The sequence below is a fragment of the Hyperolius riggenbachi genome, chromosome 3, assembly GCF_040937935.1.
Source record: "Hyperolius riggenbachi isolate aHypRig1 chromosome 3, aHypRig1.pri, whole genome shotgun sequence".
NCBI classification, from domain to species: Eukaryota; Metazoa; Chordata; class Amphibia; order Anura; family Hyperoliidae; genus Hyperolius; species Hyperolius riggenbachi.
Window position 1 is genome coordinate 354,663,492 of NC_090648.1, and position 16,939 is coordinate 354,680,430.

General features: G+C 42.6%; 1 protein-coding gene across 3 annotated transcripts in view; it reads right to left on the bottom strand.

The window, feature by feature from the left end:
* Window positions 1-16,939, bottom strand: part of CFAP43 (cilia and flagella associated protein 43) — a 139,783-nt gene that overhangs the window by 103,710 nt on the left and 19,134 nt on the right. For all 3 annotated transcript variants that reach the window (XM_068277106.1, XM_068277107.1, XM_068277105.1), the window contains exons 2-3: window positions 4,442-4,695; window positions 2,052-2,148 (exon numbers count right to left, since the gene is read on the bottom strand). In XM_068277106.1, coding sequence (XP_068133207.1) covers window positions 2,052-2,148; window positions 4,442-4,695 — 351 coding nt within the window. The remainder of the gene's footprint in view (window positions 1-2,051; window positions 2,149-4,441; window positions 4,696-16,939) is intronic.

Below are 16,939 nucleotides of genomic sequence, written 5' to 3' on the forward strand. Positions count from 1 at the left end.
CAATTACCTGGGGCTATTACCAGCCCCCTGCAGCAGTCCTGTGCCCTCGGAGCCGCTCTGGAATCCTCTGGTCCCCCGCTGACACTTAGTTTAGTTTTTGACGACTCACCAGTCGGCCGGCCGCCATGCGTATTATTGGACGCATTCCCTACTTCAATTAGCGCTGTTGCGGACCGCAGCGCATACAGAAATACGCGTTGCCACATATCTACGCATGCGGAATGCGGCAACGCGTATTCTTGTACGTGTTGCGGTCCGCTGCAGCGCTAATTGCAGTAGGGAATGCGTCCAATAATACGCATGGCGACCGGCCGACTGGTGAGTCGTCAAAAACAAAACTAAGTGACAGCGGCGGACCGGAGGATTCCAGAGCGGCTCCAAAGGCACAGGACTGCTTCAGGGGGCTGGTAATAGCCCCAGGTAAGTGAAACTCTTTACCCCCGTTTAGTTAAAGTTCCCTTTAAAGTGGACCTGAACGCAGAACTTCCTCACTGCTCCAAAAGATAAGCAACAGCATAAAAACATTTATTTGTTACAGATACAGAACTCCTGCAATAAATCTGCAGTGTGTCTACTTCCTGCTTTCATGGAAGCAGACAAAGGGTTAATATCCTGTGTTTACATATTAGCTGAGTCTGCCGAGGGCTGCCGAATTTCTGTGCTGACACAGCTTAGAGATCAAATTACACTTGTGATTACTCACAGATGAGGGGGATTTAACCACTTCCACACCATGACATTTTATGCTGATCTGTGCAGCGTGGGCTCTCCAGCCCACAGCACAGATCAGCTAGCAGCCAGGGCGATCAGACTTCCCCCCTTTTTTCCCCACTAGGGGGATGTCCTGCTGGGGGGGTCTGATCGCCGCCGGCTGCTTGCGCTTGCGGGGGGGGGGCTCTTCAAAGCCCCCCTCCGCAGCGCTTCCTGGCCTCCTTCCCCTTCCCTCCCTCTCCCTCCCCCTGTGAGCGGCGCAGGACGGAAATCCGTCCTGCGCCTGATGGGATAGGCTTTAGCCTATCAGATGCCGGTGATCCCCGGCCAATCAGAGGCCGGGGATCGCCGATCTCCTCTACGGCGCTGCTGCGCAGCAGCGCCGTATACATGTAAACACCGGGGAAGATCTTCCCCGTGTGTTTACATTTACCCTGCGAGCCGCCGATCGGCTCGCAGGGTGTTCACGGAGACACCCTCCGTGAGCTGACATGGAACGGCCGCTCATACGAGCGGCCGTTTCCATGGTATACACTTCTGGATTCAGGGGCGTGTATATAGGTACCGAGAATCCGGAAGTGGTTAAATGACCTTTCTCTCTAAAAACACATAGGGTGCATTTCTCTCTGCTTTCCTTGTGTTCTGTGCAGAAGTTTAAGTCTACTTTAACCAGTACACTATCCAGCCAATCAGGCTTTGATGAAATCTCAGATGAATATACAATACTGCAGCTAAGGCACAGTGGTTAATAATGTATACAGAACGAAAAAAAATGTAATTTCGTAATCTGTAGGAAATGACAGCGTCATTATTTAAAAATGGCATTCATACTGTATGTTGATAAGTGGTGTGGAAGGCCTCCATCCCAGTTTTCAGATGATTGTCTCAGTCAGTATACCAATAAATGAATAAACGTGTGTGACTACTACTTATTTCAGTACAATGGTTGTGGATGGGCACTCCATCAGTTAGATATTAGGGTGCTTGACACTGCGGCATAGGCAATGCCACTATCAGTAGCAAATGTTCCAATGTATCAGCACACCAGTTTCTATCAAACATGCACTTTTATTGAGCCATATGTTTTCATGAGAAGTTAACCGACAATTGTTTCGGGGGCCACGCAGGGTCGTAACCACATGCCTTGATAAAGGGGGACCCTGCGCGGCCCCCGAAACAATTGTCGTCTAACTTCTTGTGGAAAACATATGGCTCAATAAAAGAGCCTGTTTGATGGAAACTGGTGTGCTGATACATTGGAACATTTACTACTTATTTCAGGAGCAAAATAAATAGTTATGATATACTGAAAGACTCAGTTAGAAAATGTTTTTTCTTACCAGATAGTAAGCAGATGATCAGGAGCAGATGAATAACTAGCTAAGTAATGTCCTGAATGACTAAAAGCTATTGAAGAGTATTCCAACTGTGCTCCACCTGCAAATTACATTTGTAAATTAGAAGAAGGGAGAGACGTGAAGACACAAAAATATCACTTTTTTACAACAGTTAGATGGTTTAAAAGGGACATATAAGTTACTGGTGAGGAGGTGCAAAATTCCACAAAATTTAACTTTACAAACAGCAAGCTGAAATTTGGTTTTTTCAAGCCTAATCTAAAAAATGTAAAAAAATATTTTTTTAATCTCTTTTGCATGAAAAGGAACCTGAAGTAAGAGGTATATGGTGGCTGCCATATGTATTTCCTTTTAAACAATACCAGTTGTCTGGCAGTCCTGTGTATCTATTTGGCTGCAGTGACGTCTGAATTACACGCCTGAAACAAACATGCAGCTAATCCAGTCAGAAATATCTGATCAGCATGGTTGTTCAGGGTCTATGACTAAAAGTATTTGGGAAATAATCAGCAGGATAACCAGGCAATTTGCATTGTTCAAAAGGAAATAAATATGTCTTCGTATTTCTCTCACTTCAGACGTGGTTTAAAGTCTATGGTTGCCAATATCATGGCATATCATCAAAGATTGGCACGTTTCTATGAATTTTACTTTATTTCAAAACAAGAAACCCAGAAGACAACATTTTATGACCACACCGGAGAGTGGTCCTTTTATCAAGGCAAGATTGCTCAATAGCAGAAGTCTGTCTGCCGCTCAGCACTGTACCAAACAGGGAAGTTGCAGGCGAATTTCCCCTGCACATACAGCAGTGATGTGCCGCTTGTCAACGTAACATTGGCTTCTGTATTTCTTGTCTTAAAATAAAGTAAAAATGTATAAGGAGGTGCCAGTTTTTTTTAAAATTGATTCTTGTGGGAGGAGTCATCCTTCAGAAATCACTGAGCACTCCTACTTAGTACTGTGGCACCAGGGAGGAGTCATCCTCCAGAAATCACTGAGCACTCCTACTAAGTCCCGTGCCACTACCATTAGAGTACTAAGGTCTGTGTACTATGTACTGTGGCGCTACCATTAGAGAGAGAGAGAGAGAGAGAGATACGGTATCTGTGGGAATATGCAGTGATAAGCACGAATTTTGCATAATCTTAATCGAAATCGTAATGCAGAATTCCGGGACAAATCGAGTGGGAACAAGTAAAAAAAAAATGTTTCTAAAAGACTTTGTGGTTTTTGAGATAATTGATTTTAAAAATGCAAAGGAAAAAGGGTTTTCTGAGTTTAATAACCATTTTTCCTTTGCAAAATCGATTATCTCAAAAACTACAAGGTCTTTTTGAAAAATTATTTTTTTGACTTGTACACACTCTTCCCCTTAACATACTTAGCAATTTGGTTTTGCTATTAACCGCTAAAGTTGGCACAAAATTACATTACATTTTGCATAATTACACAAAATTATGAATGGATTATGTAAAATCAATTGAATGTCCAAATTGTAATTATGTATGGTCGTAATTGCGAAAAATTATGCAAAATTTCGCATAATCGTAATTATCAGATTACGATCATCACTAAGAATATATCACACTGATCTTGCTGGTCGATTGTTTGTTACCTTCAATTCTTTAATAAAGCTTGAAAGTGGAAAAAAAAAAGAATATATCACAATTTTTTTTCATTAAAGGAATCATCAGCCAAAAGTAATGTAAATCCGATTTACTAACCTGGGGCTTTCTCCAGCCCCTCACAGCTGTCTGTTCCACGCAGACAGCTCTGTTCACAGCAGCCGGCCCGGGGTCCCAGCATGGTGCAGAGGATGACCTTGAGTAGTTCTGCTCCTCCGCAGTACCCGAGGACAATGTGGACTTGATTGATATCGGCACTTTACACAGGTGCAGTAAGGACAACCTTGAGGTTGTCCTCTGCACCGTGCTGGGACCCCGGGCCGGTGGCTGTGAATGGAGCTGTCAGCGTGGGACAGACAGCTGCGAGGGGCTAGAGAAAGCCCCAGGTAAGTAAATTGGATATACATTACTTTTGGCTGATGATTCCTTTAAGCCCTGTCATTTATGACAAAGGCAAATTGAAAGTTTTGCTTGGGAAACATTGCTAAACCCAGCGGAGGGTGGAATTACAGCAGCTTTTAACTCGTTAAAATCTCTATTGGTCAATCTACTATAGGTAAACTGTAGTGGCAGTACACTCCTCAAAATGTCCTATGGCATAACCATGGCTATACATTGAGTCCTTGAAATAAATGTCATAAGGAGGAAATATGTCCTGTCTGCATTGCAATTTTGGTGACAATAGCAAGTGTGGGGGCTTTGCAGTTATTTCAGAAAGTCATCGCTATCATTGTATTGAATTACCTTTAAGCTCGGCTCTTTTGACAAGTCCTGGGAAGGTATACACATATATGCTTGGATTGAGCTTCTGGTCAGTGAATGCCACCATTTCACTGAACATATTCACAGCAAATGCTCCAATACTTCCTGTTGGGCACTGCAGCAAAGACTGTCTTCTTGTTTCTGTGTCAGTAAAAATGATAACATTTCCACAAGGATTGCACACTGTGTTGTGATTAACGAAAGTGACATGCTTCGGGCTCACACCTTGCACCCATCTGTAATGAAGAAAGATATAAAAATCTGTGCGAGCAAAAGGGAAAACATTTCTTCAGCTCGAACAATGGCTTTTACATAAATAAAATAGGGGCCTGTTTAGAAATTCAATTAGAAAAATGCCAGCATCCTATTATTATTATTATTTATTGTATTTTTAAAGTGCCAACATATTACACAGTGCTGGGCAATAAATACATACAATGACACAAAGGATAACAGACGTGACAACATAGGACAAAGCTGTACAAGGCAAACAGTACAAGATACATGATCATGCGATTCTGGGCTGGTTAGGTAAGCCCAGTAATACAAGTACAGGCTGTCATAGGAAAGGAGCACACAATCATGTAGAATACCATAGGGAAGGGAGGACCCTGCCAAAGGCTTACACTCTAAGGAAAGGGGGGGTGCACACTTTGCATAGTGTATACTAATTGAGACAGTACTTAGCACTATGTGCGATTTCTAACTCATGTTCCAGGGTATTCCTCATCCCCTCTATTGATAAAGGTGGAATAAGTAACGCGGTCTACTGTGACTATAGCATATCTTGGAGTGGAGTGATTCTGTTTTTGCCGTAATTGCTGCCTGTGATGATCAATAACCTGCTATATGCTGTATTATAATTAACTATTCAGTGAATTTATTCACAGAGGGAGGAGAGTACATTATCTGTCCCTATGCAGTGGTGGCACCGCCCTCTGGAGTGCAACACGGGGTGTGAATTGTGTATTAGTGTGATGATCCGCTCAGCTGGCTGCACAGGCAGACAGCTGTTTGTCCATTCCTCTAGTCTGTGGGCTGCAGGTCTCTGGAACAGAGACCTGTCTTTTCATTGCAAGTTTCTGTTCTGTTCTCTTGCTGGGGAATTTGCATACATTCGTTATGCAAATCCTCTACCTGCCTTCTTTGATGACTGGCACTATAAGAGCTTTATGTTTCCCAGAATGCTTTGCTGGTCATTTCCCTTCCTTGCTCAGTTCCTGATGGACACTGCTGGAGTGTCAGCCATTGCTATCTAGTATAGTTAATTCCTGGGGGTTGCTTTTGGCTCCCCTTCTAGCCCAGTCAGGTTGTATTATCTGTATTGCCTGTTCTGTCTTGTCTTGCCTGTTTGCCATTGTCCTGTCCCTATGGTGGTTGACAGGAAATGGTTCTGATCTATGTTCTTGGAGTATAGCTGGTGCAGCGGTTGCTACCAGCTATCTCTTCTGTTCTGTTTCCTGGGATCGCGCTAGCTACTTTGTGCTAGCGCTGGGGATCCTTCTGTTCTGTTTCCTGGGATCGCGCTAGCTACTTTGTGCGAGCGCTGGGGATCCTTCTGTTCTGTCTTGTCGGTCGCGATTGCGCTGTCACCAACGGCGGTTGATAGCGAATCGTTCTGTCTTGCTGAGATCGCACTAGCCGCTAGCGTTAGCGGCTGTGGATCTTTCTGATCTATGTTCCTGCTTGGATCACACTTGCTCTGGCGGAAGAGCGGTGGATCCTTCCTGCCTAGTTCTTGTTTTTCGTGTGTCTGTCTTGTCCGCTGCGCTTGCTACAGGCTCGGTGAGGTAACCGTTAAGCAAGCGCTTGCGTCCCCTGTTTCATGTTTGTCTGTTTATGGTTAGTTAGGCGTGCTTGTCTCTATTGTGCTTATCACGTGGAGATCGCGCATAACCGCTTGCACTGTTGCGAATGAGTGCGGTGTTCGCGGTTAGCTAGCGGTTGTTGTTTTCCGTATCTCCTTATTGTATTTGCTGTGCCTTTGCTACCCTTGTATTCTATTCTGTTCTGCCTTGTGTCACGTCTCGCGATCGCACCTCTCGCGATCGCGTTCCTATTTCGTATCTGCTGTTGTGTGTGCGCGGTCGCGGAGTGGCGACTGGATTGGCGCACACACATACAACCTATCCCTTTTGCTCAATCTCATTCACTATCGCCTCTCTTGCGATTGCATTCTGCGCTTCGTACAATTCCTGTCTGGCACTTGTGGAGGTACAGAGGATTGGTTCCTCTGCACTCCCCAGCGCCATCTGCCGACAGGAATTTCCCTCTACAGGTGCGTAGCACCTTTTGCTGGGTTCCTGCAAATTATACGCTTGTGGAGGATCTCCGCCGTGTCAGCGCACGCGTTGTGCGCTGATCACGGGGAAAGTTCCACAATCGTGACAATTAGTTGAGGCAATACTTAGCACTATGTGCGATTTTTAATTCCTCTTCTAGGGCATCCCTCATCTACCTCATTGGGATAAGTGGATTAAGCAGCACAGCTTTTTTTTAACTATAACGTATTTTGAAGTGGAGTGACTGTTTTCTGCTATGATCCCCTAAACTTTTTACCATAGCAGCGCAGTTATCTTCTTTCTGGTATGTGGTGCACATATAAGATGGAAGGCTGCACATGGAAGAGGGGACTACTGTATATGATGTGCTACACATTCATAAGTGGTTATGTCTATGACATGGGGTCTGCTGCTGGAAACTGGAATACATGGGTTCACCATGTGTTGGGGTGGAGATAGTGTACATTGGAAATGGGATTTCTATACATGAAAGAAGAAAGTTCACCTGATGGGTAAATCACAAGATAGTTGATCTAAAGGAAAAAAATATATAAATTTAGCCCTGCAACCACAGCAAAAAGTTACCTTTCATAAATCTAGGCAGAGGTGTTTTTAAATATAGTCAAATTAGGCAGTAGCACCTGATGAAGAGGGGGCCTCAGGCTCACACTCAGCACACAGTTCTTTGCAGAATGTTTAAAAACACCTGCTAGTTACAAGAAAGAAGGGCTAGAATAGTAATTTAATTCACAGAAAAGGGTACCCCTGACTAGCATAGCAATGGCAAACTGATCAGCAAATCAATAGTGTGGCAGGTGCTATTAAAGTTTGAATAAAGCTTGTCATTGTTTTAGTTTTGTTCTTTATTGATTGTGGCAACGCTTCTGCCTTCATAGGAGAACATTCAACATTGTTGAGGCATGAATGGAATAACAATTATACAAAGGGTTTATTATATGCTCTCAGTTTGTTTGGGTCTGTGATGTGCATTTGGACAGATAATAACTGTTGTAGCCTTGATATGATGTTTGATATCACTATACGTTCTAATACCTATATATGTATTTAAGAGTATAATTTCTCATATTCCCAATTATTGCATCACCATTTTACCCAGTACAGTGCTATAGAATATGAAGGTGCTATAAAGTAGAAGAATAATGTAAGAATAATAATAACTGCTTTTACAAGAATAGCATTTATAGTTCTGCATATAGCTAAGTAATTGGTTCTTGATGCCTGGAAAAACGATTTATGTAAATAGAATCTCCATTTTCATGTAGCCATTGTAATCCATGGTGTTGATGAATAACCCATTCTGTCCTTAAAACATCTCTGAAGCTTGAAGTGGTCTGAAAGTCAGCATTTCTACTTAGCTTTAAAACATTCCTTACAGCTTTAAAGTGACTATCCCAGAAAAAATTCTAGCAGAACATCACTGAAATGGTTAAATAAAGCGCTTTAGCCTGCTATTCAGCTTCAAACCTGTATCCAAACTGGAGATAACAGTATATTTTTTACTTGTTAAACACAAATGGATCAACACTGGAATGTAAACAAACACTCTCTGAGAAACTGTCTCTGCTTCAGGCACACACAGCTCAGAATAGCTCATTAGATGATTTTAATATATAATAAAAAGCAGTTATAATAGAAAAAGAATAAAATACAATGGCAGCTTTCGGGGCAAGATAAACTACACTTTGGAAACTTGTAATTTTGTAAACAGACAATGGCCTCAATTTACTAAGAATATCTCCTGTCTTTAATAACGTTTCTAGAGTTGTTACCATGGTGATAAGGTATGTAGCATTCAGGCAACATTTTACCTCAGGCAAACCTAAAGTTAACTCTTCTGTCTTTAAGTTAACTCTCCAATCCTTAAAATAACTCCAGAGTTAAAGATGGGCTGTTAATTAACTGCGTGTGAAAATAACTACAGAGGAGGTAAATTAACTACAGAGGAGGTAAATTCACTACAGAGGGGTTAAATTAACTACAGAGGAGGTAACGTAAGGAATGAAGAGATAAGATAACTCTCTCATTGTGTGGAGGTAAGTTTTCTCTTGCCTTATTATCTCCAGCACGATCTTAATGAATTGAGGCCAATTTATTGGCCTCAATTCACTAAGCTTATCTCCTGTCTTTAATAACGTTTCTAGTGTTATCACCATGGTGATGAGGCATGTAGTATTCAGGGAACATTTTACCTCAGGCAAACCTAAAGTTAACTCTTCTGTCTTTAAGTTAACTCTTCAATCCTTAAAATAACTCCAGAATTCTAAAGTTAAAGACTACAGAGGAGGTAACGTAACTACAGAGGAGGTAACTTAACTACAGAGGAGGTAACATAAGGAATGAAGAGTTAAGATAACTCTCTCACTGTGTGGTGGCAAGTTTTCTCTTGCCTTATTATCTCCAGCATGATCTTAGTGAATTGAGACCAAAATAACTTGTGCACAAAAGCAAATATGATAACTGTATGAGTAATAAAACATAGGAAAACACATTTTAGTGAATGTTATGTCAGAGTTTCAGGCCACTTTAAGGTGGCTATACAGATGGACCATCAGATAGATCGAGGTGCACAAATTGGACGTTTATAAATATCTATATTGCAGGAAGTGGTTAAATCAGACCTGAAATGTGCCAAAATTTTAAATTTAAAGCAGACCTGAAACATTTTTTTTTAAATAAATCCTTATTCCATTAGAAGGAAGCATCTATAGTCCAGAGGCTTCTGGGATCCACCTAATGCTCACCATTCCAGTGCTGAATCTCAATGAAGATATTCGACAAGGACTTGTACCAGCACCTCCGTACTGGGCATGCTCGAGAATGGTCCCCGCATGCCCAGTAGAACAAAGAGACTCATGCGCAGCTCTTTCCTCCCACACAAGCGGCTTTGTTCTACTGGGAATGTGCGAACCATACTAGTGCATGAGCAGTTTGGACGCACCCACACAGAAGCTAGAATCCTGGAAGAATCACCTGTCTCTGCAGTGGAGAATTGGATGATGAAGATTATTGGTTTCAGGGACTGCTAAGTCATGGATCATTGCTGCAATGACTCATGACTCACTCTGTCCATCTCTGATAGAGCAGAACTGTTTCTGCAGACTTCTCCAGCATCACTACAGTACACAGCACTTGGGGAGGGGTAGAAAGGGGACAAAGAACCTGCTGCACACTGATTAGGGACTGTCTACAGATCTTTGTCTGCAAAACTTTGTATGATTCCTTATCAGTGGAAGAGCAGATGTAGTCATTAGAACAACTATGCAGAGAGTAGAAAGTTTTTTCTCTCCGCGCCCTTAGTTGTCAGTCTCTCAGGACAGGGAAAATAATCTTCTCCCCCACAGGGCCCCCTGCGGCTTCTGGGCCCCCCTGCAGCTTCATCCCTTGCAGGGTCTATTGTTACGCCCCTGCACATGATGAGATTATCTGGCAGTAAATCTGCCATAATAATTTTATCCATAGACCCTAAAAAACCATGCGGATCAGTTGCTTCTGACTGGATTAGTAACATGCTTGTATCAGGTGTGTGATACAGACACTACTGAAGCCAGAAAGATCAGCAGAACTACCAGGCAACTTGTATTGCTTAAAATAAAATAAATATGGCAGCCCTCATATCCCTCTCATTTCATGTGTTCTTTATTCCATGTCTGATGGGTAGTACACCACAATTGCTACAGAAGGATGGTCAATGGGATGTAAAAAAAATCCAAGTTGATGCAAATGTTATGGTAATTATATACTAATGTGTGCAGCTTGAATATGGATCAAATACAGCAACTGATTAATAAATTGATCCATAATTAATTGTCATAAACTTAGTTATTTGCATTTTGTTGACTGTGTCTAGTATGAAATAGTGGAGCAGATTTATCAAGACCAGAAAAATTGGAGCAAATCAGGTGCATGAGTGGAGCAGTTGCTCAGTGCAACTAATCAAAATCCTTGATCTGGATATCTACTCCATTTTGCACTAGTTCTGCTCCAGTTTTCCTTACACTGGTTTGGCAAATCTCCTCCTGCCCTCTGGATCTGGAAGGAAATGGTAGCCGTAATCACATGCAGGGGCGTAACAATAGACCCTGCAAGGGATGCCTCCGCAGGGGGGCCCAGAAGCCACAGGGGGCCCGTGAGGGGAAAAGTTTGAGAGACTGACAGCTAAGGGCACAGAGAGAAAAAAACGTATTCTGCTCTTGCACCATTGTTATATTGACTGCATGTGTCCACCACACAGATAAGGTCTCCTACACACTCTGAAATTTGTACACTGTCCCTGCTCCCTAGGGTTCGTAAAAAACATCTGTCTCTCACTGCTGCAAAGATCTGATGACTGCATGTACAACCTAACAAAGAACGAAGTCACATTTTGAAAAAAAGTTGTAGACTTTCCCTTTTTCACTCTGAAAGGATTGCTAGATTTTTATCACACAGGCTAATGACCTTATGGCCTCTAATTACTTTTACAACACAACAGAGTGGAGATTGATGTCTTACTGTTGCTGCTTCATTGAGAGCTTGTTGTCTCATACTGAGTCCAAGATCCCGTAATAAGAGTATCAATCAGTGACATTCTGAATGTTTTGCCAAAGTTTCAGTGAATATACTATATGTTATGTTCAGCATGTCATTGTTGTTCCTCCATATCGCATGTGCTCTCATGTAGTAAAATAATACAGCTGTGTGTGTATGTATGTACTGGGAGCAGAGCTGCAACAAGGGACTTGTCGGCTGCAAGGGGCTGGAGGAAGCCCTGGGTAAGTAGATCTGGGGGTAGCATAGATTGCCTGACATTTCCTTTAAAGGGAAGGTCCAAGCAAAAAAAAAAAATGAGTTTAACTTACCTGGGGCTTCTACCAGCCCCATGTAGCCCTCCTGTGCCCTTGTAGTCACTCACTGCTGCTCCAGTCCCCCGCTGGCAGCTTTCTAACCTCGGAGGTCAGGGCCACATTGCATACATTTTTACGCATTCCAGCTAGTGCAGGAACAAAAATTTACGCGTTGCATCACTAACGCATAAAAATGTATGCGTTAATGTTCCTGCACTAGTGGGAATGTGTAAAAATGTACGCAATTCGGCCCTGACCTCCGAGGTCAGAAAGCTGCCAGCGGGGGACTGGAGCAGCAGTGAGTGACTACGAGGGCACAGGATGGCTGCATGGGGCTGGTAGAAGCCCCAGGTAAGTGAAACTCATTTTTTTTTTTTGCTTGGACCTTCCCTTTAAAGAGAACCCGAGGTGGGAATTACTTTTACTATTGGGGCACAGAGGCTGGTTGTGCGCACTAAGACCAGCCTCTGTTGCCCCATCGTGTGCCTCCATGTCCCCCCTGCTCGCCGCTATACCCCCCGCATTGCTGGCGACACGCAGCGTGTCGCCAGCTCAATGTTTACCTTGCGCTGTCAGTCAGCGCTGCTCCCCTGCCTCCTCCGCATCGGCGCACCCGCCCGTGTCCCTTCCCTCCCGCTGATAGGAGGGAAGTGACGCGGCGGGTGGCGCCGATGCGGAGGAGGCGGGGGAGCGGCGCTGACTGACAGCGCAAGGTAAACATTGAGCTGGCGACACAGCCAGCAATGCGGGGGGTATAGCGGCGAGCAGGGGGGACATGGAGGCACACGATGGGGCAACAGAGGCTGGTCTTAGTGCGCACAACCAGCCTCTGTGCCCCAATAGTAAAAGTAATTCCCACCTCGGGTTCTCTTTAAGTCTAAGTGTTTTTATCTGCATGGGGAAAACACATTGGTCCTCAGTTTTCCTTTGCAGAAAGCGAGTGGGGTGGGGGGCCCCATCCAAAGTTTCACGGGGGGGGGGGGGGGGGGAGGGGGATTGGCATCCAAAGTTTCGCAGGGGGCCCAGTGATGTCTAGTTACGCCCCCTGCACACATACCTTCTGTTTTAAGAAAGTTAACTTCTGTTTTGCATAACATTTTAGTAAGAGGGCGTTTTGATCCTTTTTAGCCCCTTACACACTTCTAGGAGTTCTGGTTCACCATGAGCTTGCTGGAAATTAGTAAATTAGGTGTCACTAACCTACCTACATCAGTCTCTGGAACAATTCTCAGAGCTATTGTAGTTGAGGGAACCTAGCGGGAAACCTCATAGACTAATGGCTGCTCCGTTTACAGAAATTTGGTCGCAACTGCTAATTTGTAAGTAATAGGAGACCCAGCGGGAAACACTATCCATGCAACCAACCAAATAGATTTTGTAAATTTTGTGCTTGAAGGCCAGTGGCTACGGGTGTTGGTTCCTGATGTGCAATTTTAGTTTGTGGATATTGTTTCCTGCTGGGTCCCCTACTTCTTAAACATCAGTGGTAAACATCAGATGGCCCGAACGGTTTGACCGCGAACTTATTCACACAAACTTCGGTGGTTCGCGATCGAGAACGAACGCAAACTTTATGGCGGTTCGACCCGCCTCCTATACTACATCATTAGTGTCAACTTTGACCCTATACAACACAGTCAGCAGGCACAGGGTAGCCAATCAGGCAACAAAAGATTAAGAGGAGACCCCACTAACAATTATAAAGAAACACTAAAGAATATTCTTTTGAAGGGAGAACGGGACAACATCATTACAACAGAAGAGTTTAAATATCTGTTGCCCACCACCCCAAGAATCCCGGTGATTTACTGTATTCCCAAAATACATAAAAGCGTGGAAAATCCACCGGGTAGGCCCATAGTTAGTGGGATCAGGTCCCTCACACAAAGAGTGGGGGAGTATATAGACATATTCCTCCAACCAAGAGTGGCCGAAGTTCCCAATTTACTTAAAGACACCAAGCACATGCTACAGCGCCTGGAAGGTCTGGAGATCCAGGAGGGGGACATCCTGGTAACAGGGAACGTAGCATCACTATACACGGTCATTCCCCATGACAAGAGTCTGCAGATTGTCAGGGAGACTTTAATCCGGGATGGATCCCTAAAAGAAGCACAAGTAAACTTTGTCATCCAGCTATTGGAGTATTCCCTCTATCATAATTATTTCTGGTATGATGATGACTTTTATGTGCAGAGGACTGGCTGCGCGATGGGGGCCAAGTTCGCACCCAGTGTAGCAAATCTATATATGGGGGAATGGGAGAAGCAAGTACAGGAACTGGAACTATATGGGAATGTAGTAACCTGGTCAAGATTCATTGATGACCTGTTTTTTGTGTGGAGGGGGTCAGAAGCTTCACTTGGGCAATTTTGTCAGGCTCTGAACCTTCTATGAGTATATAACTATATGGCAATAAAAGGTCATAGGGCCACCATATTTATACCAATATGCAAAATCAATTTATTACAATAAGATACAATACAAAGCACAATCCCCTAGATAAATCCCTCAAATAATCACAAAAACCCTCCCCACATTTAAAAAGCAAAACATGCGGATCCTAAATCATGCATGAGTGGTCCAATGCCTATAATTGGGTATAAATCAATCATTGGTTTAAGCCTGAAAGGCTATATGTTCACCTCACAATCGCCCGCGCATACATCCACCTTCCAAACTGCCACAATGGATCCTCCGTGAGGAATAAGCAGTACTGGATGGATATATAAGGAACCAGTGTACGGGTGAGACCCATCCATTTTTCAAATGCATTATACCTAAGGCTGTGATGTGACAAGATATCCGGAAATTCTGATCCCTTATACTGGAACTTGTGATTTGAAAGTTGGAAGCTAAATTCTCCATTGCTCATAACGGGCAAAGGGAGAGTGAGAGGGGGGCCCCCACTATACAATTGGGACATTGTGGCAGTTTGGAAGGTGGATGTATGCGCGGGCAATTGTGAGGTGAACATATAGCCTTTCAGGCTTAAACCAATGATTGATTTATACCCGATTATAGGCATTGGACCACTCATGCATGATTTAGGATCCGCATGTTTTGCTTTTTAAATGTGGGGAGGGTTTTTGTGATTATTTGAGGGATTTATCTAGGGGATTGTGCTTTGTATTGTATCTTATTGTAATAAATTGATTTTGCATATTGGTATAAATATGGTGGCCCTATGACCTTTTATTGCCATATAGTTATATACTCTTAGATATTTGGGTTGGCCCCACCCTATATTATGCAGGGATATTAACCAATACACAAAGTACCATCACCGTCCTATTTAATTCATTTCTGAACCTTCTATGGCCAGAAATAAATATAACGTTTAATAATAGTCTGGAACAGGCAGAATTCTTGGATCTTCAGATTGTCAAGGGCAAAGATGGGCTGATCACCAGAACATTTTTCAAGAGCACGGACAGAAATGGGTTTATCCCTATGGGAAGTTGTCATCATAACAACTGGCTCAGAAATATCCCTAGGGGACAGTTCATCAGAATTAGGCGGAACTGTACACATATTAATGACTATCTACAGCAGAGTGAAACCCTTATGAATAGGTTCCTGGAGAAGGGATACCAGGAAGATAATCTGAAGACAGAGAGACTTATGCTGGGAATACACGGTTCGTTTTTGCCTTCGTTTAAACCTTCGATTCGTTCGGTAAACGAATCGAGTGTTGAAAACGTATGTGAAAATAGTCATAATCTCATTATAGTTTCGATTAATAGACCCCAAAAACGAACGACTAGTGATCGAACATGTTTGATATTATCTCTCTTTATCCATCTAATCGAGCCATTGGTAGGCTTGATGGCTGTTCAGATCGATTATATATTCGTTTATGCTAGTCCGTCCCTGTAAAAAGGGATTTTCGTTTCGTTTCTTTGCAGCCTTCGATCATTGGAAAAACGAAACCATCAGAATCGGAAAAAAAAACGAAACCGTGGGTGGTGATATTAACCGTATGACCGATTATTTCGGGATCGAAAAGGACAAAAGGCACAATCGAAACGAAGGTTTAAACGAAGGCAAAAACGAACCGTGTATTCCCAGCATAAGGGTGGGAAATTTATCTCGTCAGGATTTGTTGGTGAATAAATATAGGGGGGCTACAAATACTAAGGAGTACTCCATTGTCTTGGACTACAATCAACAATACAGGGATCTAGAAAGAATAGTTAGAAAAAATTGGAATATTATTAAGACAGATGGAGTACTAAAGAGCTTCCTGCCAAATAAACCCCAGTTTATATACAGAAAATCCCCAACATTGAAATCTACTCTGGTTTCCAGTTGCATTGAACCATTAAAACCATCAGGTCTGGACCTGCCAGGACAAAGAGGATTTTTCCCTTGCAGAAAGTGCAAGGGATGTAGGGAGGCGGAGGGCACACGGGGGGATCATATTGTGTCCAGAAATACGGGCAGGATTTTTAAAATTCAGCATTGTATAACCTGTAGAAGTAAAGGGGTAGTATATATACTATGGTGCCCCTGTGGACTGGAGTATATAGGGTGGACAACAAGAGAATTGTTTAAACGCATCCGGGAACATGTAAATAATATTAAAAAAGGACTGGAGAGTCATAGTGTATCCAATCATTTTAGAATCCATCATAATAAAGATCCAGCAGGTCTGAAGTTTATGGCCCTGGAGAAATACATTAAGAAATGGAGAGGATCTAACCTCACCAAAGAAATTTCAAAGGCAGAAGGAAAGTGGATATTCAATCTAAAAACTCTGAACCCAGATGGCTTAAACATTGACTTCGATCTGAACTGTCATATTAGTAATGAATAAATAGGATAGAACCCTCCAGTATGAATATTGAACTAGTACATTCAGCAGACTACCCAATATATCAATTGCACATTTATATGCACTTTAATATTGGTTTACAACCACTTACACTCTCACAATCATTATTATTAAATTACCTGACAATATCAGGTACACACATATATTTTTTGCACTATTGCATATTTTGCACAGATATCAGACAACTAATAAGCACTTTATAAGCACTTTAGCATGAATTTTACACATTAAGGCAATTGATATTGGAGGCAGCATTGTAAGTAATCCAACTATGTAGTATGATTAATAAACACTAGATGGCGTGCACTTTGACACTTTTATCAAGATGTAGGAGTTTTAATTAATTACTATGGAGTTAAATCACCAGGGGGCAGTAAACCGTACAAAGTAGTGAATGGGAAATAGTTCCTGAGAAGTAATGCATATAATTTTAATTCAGTAATAGGTATGGCTCAATGTGCGGGGATTAGTAGTTTTTTAATTATATTGAGTGAATTTTATTATAAGGTATTGTAAA